The 24,030-nt window shown below is 37.5% G+C and overlaps 1 protein-coding gene across 4 annotated transcripts in view; it reads right to left on the bottom strand.

Annotated features, from left to right (window-relative positions):
* TET2 (tet methylcytosine dioxygenase 2) overlaps window positions 1–24,030 on the bottom strand; it is a 135,828-nt gene that overhangs the window by 28,416 nt on the left and 83,382 nt on the right. For 3 of the 4 annotated variants that reach the window (XM_053560042.1, XM_053560210.1, XM_053559981.1), the window contains exons 3-6: window positions 14,148–17,590; window positions 9,346–9,436; window positions 7,878–7,971; window positions 6,757–6,965 (exon numbers count right to left, since the gene is read on the bottom strand). In XM_053560042.1, the coding sequence (XP_053416017.1) occupies window positions 6,757–6,965; window positions 7,878–7,971; window positions 9,346–9,436; window positions 14,148–17,544 (3,791 nt within the window). In that variant the 5' untranslated portion in view covers window positions 17,545–17,590. The remainder of the gene's footprint in view (window positions 1–6,756; window positions 6,966–7,877; window positions 7,972–9,345; window positions 9,437–14,147; window positions 17,591–24,030) is intronic. The other variant, XM_053560120.1, reaches the window with a different exon arrangement.

Raw genomic sequence — 24,030 nt, 5'->3', positions numbered from 1 at the left:
AACAACTGGACATCTCCTTGCAAAAAAAGTAAATCTGCACACTTTACAGCCCTCACAAAATTAACACATAGCCCTCAGTGTAAGATGTAAAACTAGCAAGAAACACAGGAGAAAATCTAGATGACATTGGGTTTGGCAGTGACTTTTCTGATACAACACCAAAGGCATTATTTATAAAAGAACTCAAGAGGTAGACTTCATAAAAATTAAAATTTCCTGTTCTGCAAATGACACTGTCAAGAGATTGAAAAGACAAGGCACAAACTGGGAGAAAATATTTGCAAAAGACATATCTATCTTTTGAAAATATTTGAAAAGACATATCTGATAATGGTCTCTTATCCAAAATACACAAACAATGCTTAAAGTTCAATGATAAGAAAACAACCAACCTGATTTTTAAAAATGGGCCAAAGGCTTTAACAGACATTTCACCAAACAAGATCTAGAGATGGGATATATGTATATGAGAAGATACTCCACCTTATATGTCTTCAGGCAAATGCAAATTAAAATAGCACTCCCAAAACACTGACAATACCAAATGCTGATGAGAATGCGAAGCAATAGGAACTCTCATTCATTGCTGGTGGGAATATAAAATTGTATAGTCACTTTAAAGACAGTTGGCAGTTTCTTGCAAATGTAAATATACTCTCACCATCAATCCAGTTGTGCTCCATGGTATTTGACAGAAGGAGCGGAAAATGTGGTTCACACAAAAACCTGACATATTTATATTACACAATTGCCAAAACCTGGAAGCAACCAAGATGTCTTTCAGTAGGTGAATGGATAAACTGTGATACACCCAGACAGGAGATATTATTTGATTCTAAAAAGACATGAGCTATAAGACATAAAGGAATCTTAAACAGATACTACTAAGTGAAAGAAACCAGTCTGAATAGGCTACATACTGTATGTTTCCAAATATATGACATTCTGGAATAGGCAAAACTATGGAGACAATAAAAAGATCCCTATTTGCAGTATGAGTAGGGAGAGAGAGATGAACAGGTAGAGTAAAGATAATTTTAGGGCAGTGAAACTCTTCTGTATGATACTGTAATGGTGAATGTACAGTAATCTCTCCATTATCTGGCACCCTTGTGGATTGGTAGATTCCAGATAAAATGTAGTTATTGGTTGGTCCATAGTTTTTGTTAAAAATAGACCTAATTCTATACCCCATACCAGAGACTCTGTATTGACTTGATGTTAACATTGAAACACACTAAAAGCAAATCAAGGCAAATAAAGAGAAGTCTGACTTATTGTAACAGTTTCACTGTATTATAAAACAGCTTTATAAATGCAGCGTACAATTTTAGTTAAAGAGCAGTTACTACACTCTTCAACTTCACTATGATAAATATTTTTTTAACTTCAAGTAACACACATTAAAATGATTACAGACAACACACGGGACCCATGGGAGTGACGTATGAAACCTCAGCTTACTGTCTGCACAGCACATCAAGTTTAAATTCTGATTATTTTCCTCTGTGCAGTCAGGAGCAGGTTGCTTCAGAGTGCAAATTTCTTGGGTTCCAGAAAACAGAGAGTTTACTGTATGTCATTAAACATGTATCAAAATCCATAGTACACACAACACCAAGAGTGAATGCTAATATGTTGAAATTTGAGTGATAATAGCACGTCAATGTAGGTTTCTTGACCATTTGGTGGGGGATACTGATAATGAAAGAGGTTGTGCATGCCAGGTGTTTGGGAAAGCTCTGTAACTTCCATTCAATTTTACTGTGAATCGAAAATTGCTTTAAAAAATCTATTACTATTATTTTTTAATTCCTATAAAGGAAAGCCCTGGAGTAGATAACTTTGCTAGTGAATTCAATCAAACATTTAAAGAATTAACATCAATCCTCTACAAACTCTTCAAAACAAACATTTCTTCATGCATTCTGTGAAGTGAGAATTACAGGGCATCTCAAAGATCACCCATGAAGTCTCTATACATGGGGGAAATAGGAAATTGTAGCTAAATGTACCTTTATTTACAAAATATTCATTATAAAATTTTACAAAGTATTTATAAAATATTCTCCATATGTTAGCCACTCAGTAGAGGTGACAGTTGCACAAGTTAGTGAATATACTAAAACCAATAAATTGTATTCTTTAAAAGGGTGAATTTTATAGCATGTGAATTAAATATCAACTGGTAAAAACATGGTAAAGTAACTTCATGTTGATTTCCTACATAAAGTAGCTACTACTAAAAGGCATTTTTATTTCTACAGAAGTCTTTCAAATATTGTTAAAATTAGCATGAAATTTGACTTGTGACATGCTAGATCAATAGAGCAAACATAATAAAAATAATCATCCATATAACAGATTTTAAAAAATTCTTAACCTTTGGTTTATCATTATTAGGATTTCTGATTATAAAATATTTTTAAAGTAAAAATTAGATCAGTTATTCAAACATGTGCAGTATAGAAAAACTAGCAAAATAAATTAAATTTATACAACATTGAAAAAGAGAAAAACTACTTATTTTCAAACTAACAAAATAATGAAAACAGGCAATGATCATCAATGGATACCAAACTATTAGGCCAAAGTCCAACGGGGAACTTGATGATGGATCAAGCTGACAACTCCCAAACACACTTAACTTTCTTAACATCACTAGAATGGAACCAAGCAGACATTATGTGTCTCTTGATGGATATAAAGAACTAGTGAGATTTCTGCACCATTCTTGAAGCATTTTGCAAAGGTTATACATATGTGCATATATACACATATTATTTAAATATCAATCTAACCACCAGTTTGTAGAAGATAATGGGGATGGAGGAACAAAGTAACCAAAAGGATGAAATCAGCCAAATCTAGACTGTGGGTATTTTACAGAGAAAAGTAACACAGACTTTTTAATAAATAAATTCATTAAAAGGCGGGGCACGCTGGCTCATGCCTGTAATCCTAACACTCTGGGAGGCCAAGGGGTAGATTGCTTGAACTTAAGGGTTAGAGACCAGCCTGAGCCAAAAGCGAGACCTTGTCTCAAAAAAAAAAAAAAAAAATAGCCCAGTGTTGTGGTGGGCAACTGTAATCCCAGCTACTCAGGAGGCTGAGGCAAGTGAATTGCTTGAGCCCAGGAATTTGAGGTTGCTGTGAGCTATGACACCACAGCACTCTACCCAGGTGACCCAAAGTGAAATTGTCTCAATAAATAAAAGGCAAGGGAAACTATGATAAATAGAGACTTGTAAATCATATAATTTATCCGCTAAACTCAGACACTTAATAGTAAAAGGAAGTTCTATTAAATAATTATACCAGATAATAGATATGAACTGGGACAACTCTACTTAAAGTATTGATCAAGGGCAAGGCTTTCTTATTCTCAACATCTTTTTATATTTATGTATATTTTTTTGAAATAAGATCTGATTAGGGAATTTGAACAGACATGGTCTAAATATTAAATGATATTAAAAGAATCATTGCCAATTTTGACATGAGTGAGAATGACACTATGACTAGATTCTGTAAAAAAGGTTTCTATCTAATAAAGATACATACTAAAGTGTTTACAGGTAAGATGACATATCTGTGTTTTGCTTTAAAATACTAGTGGGATGCTCTGGTTTTTCTTCAGAATAAATCTTTCACCTTCTAAAAATGCTAGCGGTGGTGGGGATAGGAAATGTGGGAGAAATACACAACTATATTGGTAAAACGTTGATAAATACTGAAGCTATGTGATAGGCTTGTGGCATTCTTTATAGACTTTTCCTTTTAGATAAGCTGAGAATGTTTATAATATAAAGATTCTTAAAATGTTTAGTATCACCCACCATGGCAGAGGTACTTCTGGCTATGACTCCCTTATGATGACAGATACACTCCCACAACTCTTACTTGCCAAAAGAACATTGGTTAGGCTTAGTCATAAAATAGAAATCTCAAAGGGAAATCTCTAAAGAAGAAACAGCTGGTTTAGCTCAAAGGAAATGTAAAAATCAGTTTTTGACTTTCCCACTGAGAAATGCTTTCATAGATCTTTTCTGGACTCACAGTGGGCGGTTACAGCACATGTGGGTACAGAGATTTATAAGACCTCAGTAAGGTTCACATAGCTTTGAACATGAAACTGAGTCAGCAGCCCCAATCTGAGATTATTCTCTGTTCTTAGCAAAAAGTCATAATTTTAACTCTTTTTTTTTTTTTTTTTGGCTGGGCCGGGTTTAAACCCACCATCTCCAGTATATGGGGTCAGTGCCCTATTCCTTTGAGCCACGGGTGCCCCCCCCATAATTTTAACTCTTGCCAGACATAAAATAAAATTTATTTACATGGCAGAAGAAATTGCAAAAGCTATTTCTAAGTGAAGTCTCTATTGCCATCAAATGAGTATCTATTTTAACTACATATGTTAAGTATATATATTTTTTAATTTGGAAAAGTCCTTAAACATTGTTATTGTTATTAAATTTTAAGCCTTTTTAATTTTGTGAAGGCAAAAAGTGAAAACCAAATAAACACATGTATATGTATAGAGAAAATAAAAAAAGAAAATTGCTCTTAGTATGCATAGGCCCAAGCTTAAACATTATCTAAATAATTATTCATCTTTATCTTAAAATTTCAGACAAAGCAAAGTATGTAGCTAGGCCTTTAAAATGTCTTAATCAGGCGGAGCCTGTGGCTCAGTGAGTAGGGCGCCGACCCCATATGCCAAGGGTGGCGGGTTCAAACCCAGCCCCGGCCAAACTGCAACAAAAAAATAGCTGGGCGTTGTGGCGGGCGCCTGTACTCCCAGCTACTCGGAAGGCTGAGGCAAGAGAATCACGTAAGCCCAAGAGCTGGAGGTTGCTGTGAGCTGTGTGACGCCACGGCACTCTACCGAGGGCAGTAAAGTGAGACTCTGTCTCTATAAAAAAAAAATAAAAATAAAAATAAATAAGATGTCTTAATCTTTAAAGCATGTCTTTTTAAATATTTTGTACCTCTCTCCTATTTAGACAAATTACAACTTTTTTGAGACCCTGGTCCAATTGTTCATGGTTTTCAAATGCAATGTAACGAAATTTAACATTTTTTAAATATACATCTATCAGATTCCCTTTCAGACAATGGCACTTGTAGAAAATTAAGAAAAAGCCTTCGGGGGAAATTTATCAAAGATATATAATATCAATGCAAATCAAATGAAATACAATAATTGTGAAATACAGTTTGCATGAAACAAAGAAATTCCATCATTAAGTTTGCAATGAACTTCTACCTTCCAACTAATTGTTTTCAAAAGAAGACTTATGCTGCTGGGCGTGGTGACTCACGCCTATAATTCCAGTACTCTGGGAGGCTGAGGTGGGTAGATTGCCTGGGCTCAGGAGTTCCAGACTAGTCTAAGCAAGAACAAGACCCTGTCTCTAAAATATAGCCAGGCGTTGTAGCAGGTGTCTGTAGTCCCAGCTACTTGGGAGGCAGAGGTAAAAGGATCGCTTGAGCCCAAGAGTTTGAGGTTGCTGTGGGCCATGACACCACGCACTCTACCCGGGGCCACAAAGTGAGACTCAGTCTCAAAAAAAAAAAAAAAGAAAAAGAAAAAAGTAGACTTATGGCAGTGGGGTACACACCATAAATTTTGGGTCATATCATAGAAAATCAATACTTTCCTATGGGGAAAAAACTCTCCTAAATAGGTTATTTACAGTTGGTTTGTCCCCACATCCCAGAGAGAAAAACTGTGTTGACATAGTAAGTCCATACCAGGTAGAGTTAGAGTCAGCCCAAGAACAAACTTGGTTAACAATAGGTTATTTCAATAACCACCATAAATATCTCCATAAGCTCAGCAAACTCTTTTTTGTAGCTGGTGAGTGCAGAGGAAAACTGACTAAAGAATGAAGTATAAACTTAAAATAATTTTAGAACCAATTGTGATCAAAGTTAACGACTGCATGATTTCAGGGTAGCACTGTGAACCTTCCTATGTTATACAGGAATAGCATAGCAGAGGAATATTTACAATGAAGCTTTTTCAAAGTGAAGGTTCAGACTTCTTGCAAAGTGGAGTTTAAAAAATAAAAAAATGTTAGCAATTCAGATGCACTAAACGTATTTAACTGCATACCCTTGCTGTCCTAAGTTTCTGTTAGTAGAAAATAATGTATAACCCCAGTAATTTCTTGTGATATAACCCAGAAAAAATGGAAGCAGTTTTGATCACCACTGTGGAAATAATGGAATAGAAGTAATGAATGGAAGTGAAAATTAGTTCTATTTCTATAGAAAGAAAAGGCTTTACAGGTCTTTCATTTTTACGTTTGCTACATACATATTAAGGTTCTTAATAAAGGAACTCCAAAGTGTCTCACCAAACTTCCTGTTTGAGATTACTGCAACATGAAAGTGGTATCAATATTTAATAATGTCATGGCCGGGCACACAAGACCTGTCACTTGTACATATGGCCACACAAATAATTTCAATTATGGCATAGTTGAAGTCATGTGGTTCCAGACACTTAAGACTTCCAGTAAACTCCTAATTAATGGCTAAACTCTCTGAGTATACAAAATATTAAGCAATAAAATCATGTCAAATTATTCATATTAGCAAATACAACTTCTTAGCACTGTGAAGCAGACATTTTGATTCCCATTTAATAGAAGTAGAAATGCAGGCTCAATTCCTCTCCTTCAAACCAAAGATTAGGCTTCCCTACCAGTCGCCCCAAAGACGGCAGAGGCCAGAGTTTTCACTTACTCTTCATTCAGGGCACATCGACGATTGGTGAGTGTGCCATATTTCCTCAGGGTCTCAGTGAGCTCCGAGTAGAGTGTGTCAGCCAGAGACAGAGGGATTCCTTCCCACACCAGGATGAGAATCACAATCACGGCAGCCTCACAGGTGTGGCCGGCTCTCTCCCGCACCAAACACAGTAGCTTCTCCTCACTGCAACTTCTGCGAACTACCTGTGTGGATAACCATTTCATCCCAAACACCCCCACCCCAAACAAAACAAGGGTCACTTGCAGCAGATAAGAGCTCTGATTTATATATGCATATTTTTTTCACATCTGGGTTACAGTTAGGGCAACATTTATCAGCACGTGGCAATTTGGCTTTTGCTGAGCATCTATAAAGTAGAGTTTACCCTGGTGTCAGAATAGGAAGAATTGCAAATCTATTCCTTAACGTTTAGCAGACTTTAACAGTACAATGGGGCCAATGACATGCCACCTGCATTAAGACGATAGCCAAATGGAAGGCATCTAGTCTTAGTTAAAAGTTTTCATATATCGTAAAGATTAAGTATTGCTTCTTCACACTGCAAGAAGAATTAAACTTTTAGCAGGCACTGGAATGGATGATCTCCTCACCATTAAATTCTTTGAATTCCTTCAATTAAAGTTTATTCATAATTTAAAAACTATACTGGGCACAATGGCTTCTACCTGTAATCCTGACACTTTGGAAGGCTGAGACAGGAGGATCCCTTGAGCTCAGGAGTTTAAGACTAGCCTGAGCAAAAGTGAGACGCAGTCTCTACTAAAAAAAAAAAAAAAGAAAAAATAGAGACAATTAGCTGGGCCTTGTGGCAGACACTTGGGAAGCTGAGGCAGGAGGATCACTTGGACCTGGGAGTTTGAGGTTTCATTGAGCTAGGACAAGGTAGCCTGGGCAACAGAGTGTGGCTTGTTTCTAAACAAAAAAATAAAAACCAAAAAGAAAAAATCCTAATTTGCCTTCTTAGAAATAACACATGATAAAAAATATAGGTAATGTTTCCCTCAACTGGTCTGGATAACCCAATTTTCAGGGTTAGACTTACAAACAGAAATACTCATGATTGAAGACCAAAGGCCTTGTCAAGTCACACTTACCCATTTAGCAATAGGACATCCCTGAGAACTCTTGCCTTCTTTACCAGTATAGATGACTCTTTCAATCCTAATTGCTTTACCCTTCTGTCCAAACCTTAAAGAAACCCACAGAAACACACACACATACAATTATTAGCAAATGAATTCCAGAGGCAATTAAAATATCTGAACATTTGAGCATAATTTTATTCTATGACCGCATCTTGAGGAATAGTTTATTTTTTTAAACAAGTCTATACCAAGCAAAGTGGATAATAGTTTTTAAGCCTTGTTTTCCTTCATACCGAAATATAATGAAGTATTTGTAAATCATATATCGGGTAAAAATAATGGGAAAGTTTTTTTTAATACACAATTTCACAAAGCACAAAATTTAAGTTAACGTTTGCTAAATTCAATTTTTAAAAACATATTATTTGATTTTAGTCCTTTGCTCAATTTAGATATTTTAAAATGTAGGGAGTCATAATAGATTTTAGTTAGGGTTGTTTTTCAAAGATTCTTTCAACATTTTTTAAAAGAGGGCTGGCAAATAGTATCCAGCCATTTTGAAAATTTAGAATAGTTCTAGAAATAGGCTATATTTTCCTTTGTGACCAAAGCATTACTTAAAAAAAAAAAAAAGGCATTTAGGGAAATTCACTGTTTCTGTCAGTCCGCTGGATGATTATTTAGTGAATTTCTACAGGTTAATTTAGAAATGAATAATTTGGAAATGGAGCAAGAATGATACTGAATGTTTCATTGCTGCCCAGATGTATCCTAATGTATTTTAACAATAACACTGCCTACCTCTTAATGAAAACGCACCCTAGTAGAATAACAGCTCAGAGCTGTAGATATCTATGTGAAAGGCCCTCTCTGCATTGATAATCTCGCTCTTAAGAGTCTTCTACATGCAGGTGTAACTGTGTAGATACAGGCAAATACTTGCATACCTGTGATTGATAGTAAAAAAAAAAAAAAAAAAGGCAGCTGTAAACAGAATCTCTCTAGTCAACATTATCACACTTGCTCTCTGTTCATGGTAGGAGAAATCTTCCTTAGTGATAACTATTCACAATGCTAGATGAATTTAACTCAGCAGTTCCTTTCCTAAACGACACTTCACCCCTCTTTCCTCTTTGACGTTTTATCATCAAGTGGGAAAGCAGAGAGGGACCTCTCTTTGCAGCCTACGCCAGCACCCTTGTGCCTGGCAGGCTGGTTAGCTGATTCGCGTTCACGTTTCCTGGCATCCATCTCAAAGTGGGCAGCCTGTGCCAGTTAGCAGACTATTAGTCCTGTCAAATATTGTGACTCTCTGGTGAATAGCACAGTGTGCAGTGTTGGCAACCCTAGAATAGCTAAGCCTACTAATAATTACTCGATTTACAATTGTTTACTGCTTTGTGTGTGAAGGCTGGAAAAATTCTGACATATACAAAAGGATAAACGTTGATCTGCCCTGTGCCTTTGCATTAATTACCTTTCTTCCATGATTTCTCTAATAGCTGCCACATTAGGACCTGCTCCTAGATGGGTATAAAAAGGACCTTCATCTTTTTCAATAATTTGCTCTGTTGAAATAATAGAAGATTATTATTTTAGACCTCAATTATACTAAATATAAAGGCTACATCCACAAAGCTTATCCCCCAACTGCACATTAAGGGCCCTAAAAGTGACTTTAAAAATTTTTTTCTTTAAATTGAGTCAACTGATGGACTGCTCTATTAGAAAATGTGCAATATAATTAAGTATATGTACATGCTGGCTATTGATAAAAATACATTTCAGATATGGGATAAAAATTATTTGAAACCAAGTAAGTGCAACAAAACAAAGAAAATAGTGAGGGAATCAGAATGTTTTATATGTAGTATCAACTACAACCCAATTTTTATAACTGAAAAAAATTTTTAAAGCTAACCAGAAGCCTGCCTGCCACATGGATGTTAAAAGATTGAAAGTAAAATTTCCTGTTTTATTCCACCCCCAGACTATTGCACGATTTATTGTCAAGGACCCTTATCTTCTTATTTCCCCACAGCATTTAACTACTCTGTTTTGAAAATAAGAATATTCAATCCAGACCCATATTTGTATGCACTGTGGAGCAATTTATAATGAGTGAAAATTCTAGACAGACGGGTAAAAAGAAGGGGCTATTGCAAAGTACCAAAGATGAAAAAGTGGAAAGACAGGATTAGGATGATAAGAGAAGCAAGGAAGATGATTATAACTTACCAAATGTAATCTAAGACATGGGCACTTTAGCCCTCACTTTAGACAACTTAATAACCACACATAAAGAGGGGCACTGTGGTCTTTCCTCCCTGTTCCTACAGAGTGTGGGGTATCTCACTGCAACGAAGCCAATATGGGGTGACTGGGTCATTAGTCACACTAATTTAATATTTGTTTGAATGTCTTTCACTACATTCATGCTTCTTTCTACCTAAATATACATGTATTTAGGTAGAAAGAAGTTCTTAACTATATATATATGTATGTGTGTGTGTGTATATGTATGTATATATGTATTAGACATATCAGCAAATAGGTTTCCCTATTCCTACAGATCCATCATATATCCTAAAATTTAACAAAAAGTTATAATACAGGCATACCTCATTTGAGTGCACTTTGCAGTTACTGCGTTTTTTACTCATTAAAGGTTTGTGGCAGCCCCACAGGCACCATTCTTCTAAGCCTGAAGCATGTGTTCACTTCATGTTTCTGTGTCACATTCGGTAATTCTCGAAATACTTCAGAATTCTTCATTATTACTGTATTTGTCATGGTGATCTGTGGTCAGTGGTCTTTTAGTATTTGAGGCAACATGAACTCTGCCCGTATAAGATAGAAAACTTATTTGATAAATACTGGGTGTTCTGCCTGTTCCAACCACCCATTCCTCCTCTTTATCTCTCTCTTCAAGGTTCCCTAATCCCTGAGACACAAAATTATTGAAATTAGGCCAATTAATGTGGCTCAGTGAGTAGGGCGCCGGCCCCATATGCTGAGGGTGGCGGGTTCAAACCCAGCCCCGGCCAAACTGCAACCAAAAAATAGCCAGGCGTTGTGGCGGGCGCCTGTAGTCCCAGCTGCTCGGGAGGCTGAGGCAAGAGAATCGCGTAAGCCCAGGAGTTGGAGGTTGCTGTGAGCCGTGTGATGCCACGGCACTCTACCCGAGGACGGTACAGTGAGACTCTGTCTCTACAAAAAAAAAAAAAAAAAAAAAAAATAGCCCTACAACGGCCTCTGAGTGTTCCAGTGAAAGTCACATGTCTCTTCACTTAGAAAGGACTTCTCTTGGTGAGGAAGACATGTCTAAAGACAAGCTGACAGCTAGACTTCCTATGACATGCAGTTAGCCATGGTGTGAATGGACAGAAAAGTTCTTGAAGGAAATTAGAAGTGCTATTCCAGTGAACACACACATGATAAGAAATTGTAAGAGCCAGCCTTATTGCTGATAGAAAGTTGTAGTGGTCTGAATAGAGGATCACACCAGCCCTAGCATTCTCTTAAACCAGAGCTTAATCCTGAGCAAGGCTCTACTGTCCTTGCTCAGGAGCAAGAGAGAGGAGGAAGGTGCAGAAAAAAAACTGGAAGCTAGCAGAGGTTGGTGGATGAGGTTTAGACAGAGTCTTAAGCTATCACCCCAGATAGAGTGCTGTGGCATCACAGCTTCGCAACCTCAAACTCTTGGGCTTAAGCAATTCTCTTGCCTCAGCCTCTCAAGTAGCTGAGACTACAGGCGCCCGCCACAACGTCCAGCTATTTTTTTTTGTTGCAATTGTGACTGTTGTTTTAGCTGGCTCAGGCCAGGTTTGAACCACCAGCCTCAGTGTATGTGGCTGGTGCCCTACCCACTGAGCTCCAGGCACTGCCACTGGATGAGGTTTAAGTAAAGAAGTCATCTTCACAACATAAAACAGCAAGTGCTAGTGTAAGAGCTATGGCAAGTTATCCAGAAGATCTAGCTAAGATCAATGAGAACAGGTGGCTACAGCAAACAACACATTACCAGTGTAGCTGACGTGGTCTTCCATTCCACCAGCTAGAACCTTCATGTCTATAGAATAGAAGTCAACACCTGGCTTCAAAGCTTCACAGGTCAGGCTGACTCTCTTGTTAGGGGGGTCATATAGCTGATCATTTTAAATGAGTGGAAGCCAAGCTCATTTGCCATTCTAAAAATCCCAGAGCCTTTAACAATTATGCTAAATCTACTCTGCCTGTGCTCTATAATGGAACAACAAAGCCCGATGATAGCACATCTGCTACACACCAGGGTTTACCAAATATTTTAAGCCCACTGTTAGGAACTACTACTCAGAAAATATTCCTGTCAACACATTATTACTCATTGACAATGCACCCAGTCTGATGGAGAACCCAAGAGCTCAGATGGATGTGTACAAAGAGATTCATGTTTTCATGTATGCTAATATGATGTCCATTCTAAAGCCCAGGGATGGAGGAATACTTGAAATTGATTTTCAAGTCCTATTATTTAAAAAATACATTTTTTACAGGTATAGATGCTATAGATTCCTCTAATGAGCACAGGCAAAGTAAACCAAAAACCTGGAAAGGATTATGTTAGATCCTCTTAAGAACATTCATGACTCATGGCAGGAGGTCAAAATATCAACATTAACAGGAGTTGATTCCAATCCTTATGGATAACTGCAAAGAGTTCAAAACTTTGGTAGCAGAATTAACTGCAGATGTGCTGGGAATAGCAAGAGAACTAGAATTTAGAAGAGGAGCCCAAAGATGTGACTCGATAGCTGCAATTTCCTGGCAAAAACAGATGAGGAGCTGCTTCTTATGGATGAGCAAAGAAAGTGGTTTCCTTAGAGGAGAAAAACTCCAAGGAAACTCTTGGTGAACATGCTGTGAACACTGTTGAGATGACAACAAAGAATTCAGAGTACTACGAAGACATCATCTATCAAGCAGCAACAAGGTTTGAGAGGATTAATTCCAATTTTGAATGAAGTTTTACCATAAGTAAAATACCATCAAACAACATTGCATTCAGTGGTGTCTGTAGCTCAAGGGGCTAAGGCACCAGCCACATACACCAGAGCTGGCAGGTTCAAATCTGGTCCGGGCCTGCCAAACAATGACAACTACAACCAAAAAATAGCCGGGTATTGTGGTGGGCGCCTGTAGTCCCAGCTACTTGGGAGGCTGAGGCAAGAGAATTGCTTAAGCCCAGGAGTTTGAGGTTGCTGTGAACTGTGATGCCACAACACTCTACCCAGGGTGAAAGCTTGAGCTCTGTCTCATAAAAACAAAAACAAAAAACCAACAACAACACTGCACTCTACAGAGAGATCTTTGGTGAAAGGAAGAGTAAATTGATGCAGTAAATTTCACTGTTATCTAGCAACTACCACCCTGATCAGTCAGTAGCCATCAACATGGAGGCAAGACCTTCTACCAGCAAAAATATTATGACTCACTAAAAGGCTATAGTCATTATTACCATTTTTTAGCAATAAAGTATTTTTTAACTAAGATATATATGTACACTATTTCTCTAAACATTTTATAGCACACTTAGTTCAGTACAGTACATTGCAGTATTTGCCTTATTGTGGTAATCTGTAGTCAAAGCCACAAGATCTCTGAGGTATGCCTGTACCATATTTTTTTCTTAATGAAAAAGGTGATATTTTAGAGAAAATGGAATCAAAATATACATAAACCACAATGTTTCAAATGTATACATGGAGAAAGGGCAACTTTATGAGTACTAAGAGCTTCAGCATTACCACTTCCCCAACTCACCAAGACTTAAGATAATTTCCCAATTATCCGTAAATCCTGTAAAACTACTAATTTAACCCTGAATTTAAAAAAATTAAAATTTCCTACATTAAATTGTATACAGCAGTTATTTTCTCATTTTAATTGATTTTTTTACTGATTGTCTCTCCAGAGATAATTTGCAAAGAGTAAATAGATGGATTAGTCTAAAAACTGATACATTCAGATTTTCAAAGGTCTGAATAGAGGCAAAAATACACATGCACAATTGTTTACATTTTGTGGGAAACAACTGCATGTAAATGAAGTTTTCTTTTGCACAGCACAAGCATCTGTAAATTTAAAGACAAAAAAAAATGTAAGCTTCAGATTTTTATGAGCCTTTACAAATTGCTGCCAGACTCAAGGTTTAAAAAAAGAAAGAAAATCCCATATCTGAAGATAAATTTGCTAATTCTGGATAAACACCATGTGTCTCGGTACATTTCTGGCACTTACCTACACATCTGCATGATGGGAAATCATACTGAGTCTTGACAGGTGTATCCAATAAATTTTTTATAGGAGTATCTAGTAATTTGGAAGGTGACTCTAAAAAATTATTCAGAACAGAACCAGCTGTTCTTTTGGTTGGTGTCTTTTCTGAAGAAGGAGTTGCTTGCTGCTCTAAAGCTGGGGTGTGGCTATCAAGTTCTGCAGCAGTGGTCTGTCTAGTTAAAACTGTGACCGGCCCTGACATTTCAACTTTCACTTGCTTCTGTGATTTGACAGTAAGAGCCGTATGGTCAAATAACGATTTGACTCGAAACTGCTTTAGATGCTGCTCCATGGTCTCGATAATGCTCTTTTGCTGCACATTGTCACAGCTTGGAGGTGAAATCTCTTGTTTCGTTATCTTTTCCCACATTTTGTTTTCTGGCTGTGCTGATAAGGGGTGCATACAGGCATGGGGCTTGGAGCCAGGTTCGACCTTAATTGGCCTGTGCATCTGATTATGGCAAGACTCAGTGTGGGGTTGCTGTGTTTGCTGCTGTTCTTGTTTCTGTAAGAGGTGCCACCTTAGGGCGGCATGCTTTTGAACGTCCTTCTGGGGTGGGGTCTGAATGTGACTCCCTCCCTGGTCAGGCACAGGAAAAGCATTTGCTTGGTTATGCATCAAGTACCTTTGCTGAGTGAGTTGTACAGCTTGTTGATTAGACCTATCTTGGTTTCTACATTTGTATCCCTGTAGAACTGAAACTTGCTGAGCCTTCTGCTCTTGTTCTCGAAAGCACCTATGAAGAACATCTTGCTTTGGGGTCACATTATTTGGAACATATTGCAGGTGATGCAAGTTTTGGGTCTTGTTTCTGACAAATAGTTCAGAATGTCTAGTCTGTTCTTTATTCTCTGGAACGAGGTGTGTATTGTTGGAACAAGGAATCTGCCCTTTGTTTGCACTTGATTTTAAGATTTGACTACAAGCGGAATTTCTACTATTCATATTTTGTACTTGCTCCAGTCCCATCTGGGTATTAATAGTCTGGAAATCATTTGATTCTGAATACTGATTTTCACCACGAAAGCATTCTTCCACTTTAATCTGGTCAAAGAATGCGCCTTCTCTTTGCTGATCATTGTTGCTTTGGGGATGATGAAAAGTCTGGGGCATTTGTTCTTTATTCTTCATTTGTAATTTTTGCTGCGGTTGCTGGTTTTGCGGGAGATGTGAATTCTGGGACAGGTGTGTTTGTGCTGCCTGCCTATGAGGCTTATGCTGTAAAAGGTGTGAGTTTGAAAATGGCTCAGTCTTTGAAGCCTGTTGATTCAAGTGCTGTTTTAACAATGGGGATAGGAGTTTCTCAGTTCGTGGATCTGCTCTGTGTTGAAAATGAAATCTAGAAGCACACAGTGAATGCATGTGAGCTTCGGGTGAAGGGTCTGCCTTGGAGAAGTGTATCTGGTGGGAGGGTTTTTGGAACTGGAGATGTTGGTCCACCGGACCTTGGGACTGCCCTTGATTCATCTCAGCTTGGTACATTTGTAATTTCTGCTCTAGCTGTATTGTTTCGTGGGTGTAAGCGCGCCTTGGGAGCCCCCCCGGCATGTTGGAATTTCCAGTGTATTGTTTGGAGGTCATTTGATTGGAAGAGTTGGATTGATACTGCAGAATCGAAGGCAGTGATGTTTCATTACGTTTCACATGGGATTCTGCCTGGTGAAAACGAGGGGCCTTTAATTCGATCCATCCGGGTTTCAGACAGGGCTGTGCTGGGAGCACGGGATTGCGTGTTTGCTCCTTGTCATGACCCTTCAGAGTCTCTTGCTCTTTGTGTCTCATCAGCTCCCGGCAGTGGTTCTGCAGACCTCCACTGCTACTGAGAATCGGCGGGTTATGCCTGAGATGTCCTGAGACTGGTCTCATTTTCTCAGGACACAATGTCCCTGGAGTCCGCATGTCATTTGTGTTGACACAATTATTCTGAAGCCTTTCTGAAAGCATCAGAGAGGGGTTTGATCTGTGGGTAGCTGAAGTAGGACTCCGGGATGGTGGTGCCTCAGGGTGACCCTCTATTTTCACTTCCCTTAAAAGAGTTGTGTTGCTGTGGTTGGGGTACTGATGGTGTTCTTCTAAAACCCCATCATTTAGCATGCTTTTTCCTTCGGAAGGAAGCTGAGGAACCGGCGGAAGAGGAGGAGGGGGAGAAAGAAGCCATGGTGATGGTGTGACAGCGGCAGAAAAGGAATCCTTAGTGAACACTGAGCTTCGCTTGAAATAAGCACCATTCATTTCGTTTTGTTTTAAATACCGTTCCAGGCTGCCACCAGGAGCTTGCGAATTGCTGCTGGAACCTGAACGAAATTCACCAGATACTAGCTTTGTGGTTCCTTGGACCTTACTGTTTTCCGCAAGAGATGGGCAAATCTCAAAAACTGCTTTTTGTGGTTGTAACTGTTCTGGTTTTTGAAAGGAACAGGTATCCAGCATTGCAGCTGGTTTACTGGCTTTGTCAGCATTGCAGGCCTCAGTCACGGCTGCAGCTGGCTCTGGAGGCAGCTCAGAGTTCGAGGTCTGTGGAGAATTGATCTGCCCTGAGGTATGCGATGGGTGAGTGATCTCACAGGACAACTGACTAGTAGCCTGACTGTTAATGGCATTTATGTGAGATGTGGTTTTCTGCACCGCAATGGAAACACAATCTGGATAATATTGAGACAGTGTTTTTTCCAGGAGTTGACCATGTGTGTTTTCCATGGAAGAGGCAGAAACGGTAGCACCATTAGGCATTAGCACTTCCTTGTTTTTAAGAAGTAACACAATGTTTTTGTTGTGGTAGTTAGCATTTTTCCCCTCCTGCTCATTCAGAATCTGAAGCTCTGGATTTTCAGACCCACGGCAGTTATGTGTTGGAAAACTGGTGAAATCTTTAACTGCCTTTTCTCGGGCTGCAGAGCTACTAGATTCTCCTTTATCATTCAAATCAGAGACATTTGGTTGACTGCTGCTTTCACCTGGATTTCTTTCTTGACTTGCCCCGAAGTTAAGCCTTTCTCCATTAGCCTTTTGGTCTTGTTTCAATTTCTTGTTCTGATGGAGCCCAAAGAGAGAAGGTTCACTGACTGTGCGTTTTATTCCTCCATTTTGCAAACACTTAGAATACCCTCTGCCTTCTTGTATAAAGTCAGGACTCACACGACTGTTCTGGCTTCCCTTCCTGTGGGGTATTCCATAATAACTTCTGACAGACTGGCACTTGCTTTCCCCATTGACTTCTGGGTGAGGTCTCTCGGTTAATGGGCTTCCATTCTGGAGCTTTACAGCCAGAGGTTCTGTCTGGCACATGGGAGAAGGCGATGGTGTCAAGAATGGACTTAGTCTGTTGCCCTCAACATGGTTGGTTCTGTTCTGTTCCATCAGGCTTGCTTCGGGGCCATCCACAAGGCTGCCCTCTGGATGAGTTCTAAAAAAGAGGGAACAAAAATTAAAATGCATTAATTTATATGTAACACTAGTAATACATCGTAGGGAATATTTGTGGCATAAAAGATATTGGAATGAATGCCTAGCCACAGCAAACTGTGATGCTCATTTTCACGTTGTACAGTAACAACAAATAGCTACTTGGGAAATTATTATTAATATGTTCTTGGCAAGTCACAAATATTTGTGGTCACGGAGCACAAGCTAATGTGGTAAGTTCATACTGTATTAGCTGTTAGCATCAGCCCACTTCCCAAATGATTCTTTTTTGTCAAAATACTAAGAACAATAAAGATCGCCTTTCTTTTTCTTTTGCTAAATGCTGTCTATTCTACATCCTCTGTGTCCCCCCGTATTTGCTGCTTTGTCATTCACATCTTCGTCATCTTGGCTCATGATCTATTTCAGTAGCTTTTTCTGTGATGGTTTCTCTTCTTGTCTACTCTGTCCTTTCCTCCAGCCCCGTAAGGTTTCCTTCAATTTGTTTTCAGAGGGAATGTTCTAAAATGCAAATTTGATAGCACACTCGATGGTTCTCAAACTCTTCCACTCAAACATATCTGAGAGATAAGGCACACTCCCCGGGTATTGTCAGTGTCCGAGGGAGGAGAGATGGGGTGACAGGTGTAGTTTATAGAATGCTCTTTTGGGGTGATTCTATGTTATTCTCTACAGGCTGGCTACTCACTTCTACCGAGAATTCCTAACTGAAAAAGCTTTTCCCATACAGGTTATTATCATCCACTCCTCCCACTGCTTTTCACAGTTTATAGTTCAACAATAACAGCTTATAAATGCCCAAACACAGTGAGCCATTTCAGACCTCCATGCCTTTGTTTTTCTGTCTGTCTAGAATACCTTCTTTTTTGTGTGTGTGTAGAGACAGAGTCTCACTGTACCGCCCTCGGTAGAGTGCCGTAGCGTCACACGGCTCACAGCAACCTCTAACTCTTGGGCTTATGCGATTCTCTTGCCTCAGCCTCCCAAGCAGCTGGGACTACAGGCGCCCGCCACAACGCTCGGCTATTTTTTGTTGCAGTTTGGCCGGGGCTGGGTTTGAACCCGCCGCCCTCGGCATATGGGGCCGGCGCCCTACTCACTGAGCCACAGGCGCCGCTCTAGAATACCTTCTTAATCCTTTTGTTTGCCCAGTGACTTATGCAGACAGACCTCTAAACCAGTCTCAGGTCTCAGCTCCCTTAGGATTCTTTCTTTGACTCTCTAAGACAGTGGTTCTCAATCTTTCTAATGCAGCGGCCCTTTAATACAGTTCCTGTGGGTGGCAGAACCACTGCTCTAAGAGAATTAGCCACTCCCATTTCTATGCTGCTTCCCTATCTTGTGTGTAGCCAAATACTGAACACAGCACTCTTACTGCGTTTTGTTTACGCCCTCACTAGACCACGAAGTGTCAAGCATAAAGCCCTACTTTGTAATGTTTGTGCCGAGTACACAGAGAGTATCCAGAAACTTTACTGCTTATCTTTTGGTCATTTTGTCATTCATTCAGACATTTCTGAGAGCAGTACTAATGTAGATTTCAAGGTCCAAACAACAGAAAAAAACAGAAGACATGGCACTAAAAAATTTATATAATCCATTAGATAATCCATTGCGAGCCAACTGCTTCCCCCATTCATTTTAGTCATGCCTTATTTTCCCACAGTTTTTCCTCATTATGTTTATTTTAAGTATGTAAGTAAACAAAATCAAAATCAAGACTATTTTCCCTTTGGGCTAAAAATAGGTCTATTAAAATAGCCATTGGTTACTAAACAAGGGAAATGAAACAGAGGAAGAAATCAGATAAAAACATTGTAAAGAAACACTAAAGTTATAATTTTTACATAAGAGGATCAACAAGAAAACTAGAACAGTCAGTGAAAATTCAGTGAAGTACCTGAAGAAAAAGTCACGGCCTCACTACACAAAGGCAACAACCTGTCAGAAACTTGACTAGAATAAAATATTGTAGTTACAAGAAGACACTAGGAATAAAAAAACCTAAAAAGGAATGTAGAAGTCCTATTTTAATAATACCTTTAATAATACCATGTAATATGCAAAATCAAACAGAAAACAAGTAAAAAGCTATACTATGTTCTTGGATGGTTATCAAATTAATCTCTTCATTTAATGTACGCTACGTAAAAATGCTAGCAGAATATTTTGAGGAATAAAGTAAGCTGACTCTAAAATTCATGTGGGAGAAGAAACAAATTAGGTAGAGCCAGGAATATTATGAAAAAGAATCATAAGGGGGCCTGGATAAGGCAATATAGCCAAGTTAAAAATATTAAAAAGTAACAAAAAATATTTAAAACAACTTGTGCTTGTACATAACTAGATAACAGTACTAATAAGATCAATGAGATCAAATCAAATGTTCGAAAGTTACCCAAATACACACAGACACATGGTATGAGCTAATGATGGTATTTTAAATAATTATGTGATACTGGAAAAACTTAGTAGTCTTCTGAAAAAATGACAAAGTTGGATCCCTCCATTACACCTTACACCAAGATAAAGTCTAGATGAACTCTAAATACGGAAAACAAAACCTTAAAAAGCACTAAAAATAATCTGAGAAAACTTTTAAAAATAATCTAATGACTAAGTAATGTCTAAGTAAATTCTTAGGCACACAATCCAGAAGCCATAAAAGAGAAGATGGTTCATTAAATTCATGTGCAAAAGTAAACATATAACCAAAGTGAGTCACATAAAATTTTTCTTAATACATAGGACTCCTTAAAAAAAGAAAACAACCACCTACTAGGAAACTGGTCAAAGCACATGGATAGCTCACAGAAAATGAAATGCAGATGTCTCTTAAATATGTAAAAAGATGTCCACTATCACTCTTTAAAGAAAATGCACATTATTATAAAAATGCAACAAGATATAGTTTTACTCTATTCAAATTGGAAAAGATCAAAAAGTTTAATCCTACGCTATGTTGCCAAGATGGTGGGAAAACAGACACTCTCTTTCACAAGTATTGGGAGTGAAAACGGATACAAACACCACATAGGACAATTTGGCAATATCTACAGCATTTCAAAAAACTTTCTTTGACCCTTCACTTTTCAGAATTTATCCAACATACGTATGGATGATATATACACTGCATATGTATACATGTGTACATGCGTGTATAAATGTGTGTTAAATGACGTATGTGCAATCTTCTGTAACAGCAAAAGGTTAAAAATAACCTAAGTACGTATTAATAAGCATTGGGTTAAATCAATTATGGGATAGCCACATAAGGTAATAACATGTAGCCACTAAAACATAAATGAGGCAACTCCTATATTTTCAGATAGAAGTATCTCCAACTAATTAAATGAAATAAAGCAAACTGCAGAACAGCATTTATAAGAATGCTACAACCTATACACTCACAAAATGTAAATAAATCATTTCAGAGAGAATATACAACAAACTGGTCATGATTCTTTGTCTTTGCCTTCAAGAAAAGGAATGGGGCAGTTGGAGAAGACTACTAGGAGGGAGATTACTTTTAATTATTTGTCTTTTTTGTAACTTTTAAGCATGTGTATTACTTAACAGAAATAACTTAAAAAGTTTTAATTTCTACTGGATAAAGAAAAACAAAGCAATGCATCTTTATTTCTGCTAGTCGTACTTCTTTCCAAATGTTAAGAGATGAGCTAGAAGTGCATCACCTCATACAGCAATGACTGGTCACATAGAGCTCTTGTGCCGTTAAAGCGTGTCTGCTCCAAATTGAGATGTGCTGTGCATGCAAATAAACACTGGATTTCAAGATTTGGGGTGAAAAAATGCACAATACCTTAATTTAAAAAATTCATTAATATGTTAAAGAGTACTATTTTGGATATATTGGATAAAATACAATAAACAATTAAATTAATTTCATTTATTTCTATTTACTTGTTTTAATGTGAGTACTAGAAAGTTTAAAATTCCAGATGGGTTTGCAAATCCTTTATGTGCATATGGAATTTAAATAATTTGTATTTCTATTGAACAGCTCTGAGCTACACTAATACTCTTAATTGTTAATAACCCCTAATAAAGAAACTTTGTATTCTATTATAGAATCATGAAATCCAAAATCAGGACAATATTCCTTTTTTTTGCAGTTTTTGGCCGGGGCTGGGTTTGATCTGCCACCTCCAGCATATGGGGCCGGCACCCTACTCCTTTGAGCCACAGGCGTCACCCGACAATTTTACTTTTTAAAAATTAAGGAGCACAGAATTAAGCCTAAATAAATCCTACAGAGACTGGGTCAAGTAGCTTTCCAAATACCACATACAAAAAAAGCTGTCTTTTGGCAACTGTAAAACTAATTTACATGTAGACCAACCGAAAGATATTTTACATGTACATGTGTGACTTATGATAAGTATATATTATATAAAACTTGCAGCCTCTATATACTTACAAGTTGTGCTACTTAATTTTCTAGGAATAAAATACTTTAAACATTTACTACATTACTCTCTTTTATGATCCATTCCACATAATTTTGTACATTCTTTAAAGTGTCAAGGGCAAAATCACAATACATGGGTTTGCAAATCCTTTATGAGAATAATAACTCCTCGGAAGAAATGAAGGTGACTTAAAATGTATTTCAATATGAGGTTTTAAACATAATGGCCATTTTAAAACGCTAATTTAAACTTATCAACTTATCTGTGACAGCATTTCCCTTCTTGAGTACACCCATGGAATATGAAATGTTTAATGGTTAACTTTTTCAGGAAGGGCAGCAAAGTTATATGGTACCTTTCCATTTTAGTATTACAATAATTTGTTATTTGAAGACTACTTGGTGGTGGTCTATGAATCTGATCTAGAAAATATAAACCCAATAAACTGCCATTTTAGAGGAAGAAAAGGAATATTTTCTTTGACTTCCATATGCCTTAAACTACATTTTTTATATACATCCCCTGGAATATCATGATTCATATGTATTATAACCTAGTAACCCACTTGGATAGCATTCTTTCAATCATCTAGTAGTTTTATACTGATACTGATAAGCATTATTTTGTTTAATAAAAAACAAAGAAATGAGATTTGTTCATTTTGTTCATTGTAGAAATACTGAAAAAGCTTTCATGATGTAGTTTTTATGTGTTATTTATGCAGAGTTTTTTCAGGATTACATAAAGTCAATAACTTTTTTTCTAAGAAAAAAGCATTTTGTAGAGTTTTACCTGCCAATCAGTGAAATAGTTTTTATGTTTGTTTTACAAATTTAAATGACTGTAGAAAAGGGGAATACTTTTTGGTTAAAATAAGTGTTTTTCAGCTGAATATAAATTCTTGCCAGAGATATTTTTGTGTGATATTCTTTTGTTCTCAGAGACTAAAAACAGAAATAGTTTTTATTCATTTGTCTCAGCTCTTGTAAGTGACTAACACCAGAAATATTTTGAATTCTCATGATTGATTTTGAGATTGAGATGAAATATTCTTTTATTTTTTTTCTACATCAGGGATCCTATAAATAACACAGTGTATGATACCAATCAGAATATTATTCCCTTGTGCTACTGAATACTGAAACAGTTTTTAAAGTAGTGCCAACTACTGGAGGCTTCTATATGGTGATACACTGTATGCAAAATAGTCCATTCCAAATCAAATTGTATCTATAAAAATGATTCTCTAGATGGAGACAGAACGAACAAGAAGCTATTTTACAACAGGGACGATGACTGACCTAAAAGGACATAGATAGTCAATATTAAGGCACTATTTTTTGCTGGAAACTATTATAAAGTTTATATACAAGAGCAGAGGCAGAGAAGTCTTTGGTAAAACCTGGAATGGCTGATTTGATAAGCTTCCCTAGAGATGTTTTTCATGGAGTCACTACTTCACGTTACTACATTTAGTTAGAATTTAGTTACACAGATGCTCTTATGGGTCATGGAACAGCTCATGAAATTCTTGAAAATTTCACAATGTGCTCTTAAGAACTGTTACAGGCTGGTTCTAAACGACCACTGTCTGAACTACTAAAACATTAACAAAGCTCTTTTTTTTTTCTTTTTTGAAATAGAAAGTTCCTTGAGATCAAATACACACCATCTTATTTTGATATTTTTCCTTATTTCCAGAATTATACTAGACAAAACGCTCATACTCAAAAAATTACCAAGTAGCATTTTGACCTTTTGTAAGGACAAGATTTTAAAATGACATTCAAATATGAGGGATAACATATGATGAGCCTAACAATGTATAAAATATTTCAGAGTATCAGGAAGGATCTAATTCCCTTTCTCATTTTATAGACGCCCTGAGAAATTTGCCCAAGGCTAACCATCAAAACAGTGCCTCTTACTGGGCTAAGCCTAAGCACTCTGGCAGCTCTTAGCTCTTCCTATCTCAAAATAATAAGAA

The sequence above is a fragment of the Nycticebus coucang genome, chromosome 1 (assembly GCF_027406575.1).
Source record: "Nycticebus coucang isolate mNycCou1 chromosome 1, mNycCou1.pri, whole genome shotgun sequence".
Lineage (NCBI taxonomy): Eukaryota > Metazoa > Chordata > Mammalia > Primates > Lorisidae > Nycticebus > Nycticebus coucang.
The sequence above is the reverse complement of the archived record's forward strand: the minus strand, read 5'-3'. Positions and strand labels throughout refer to the sequence as shown.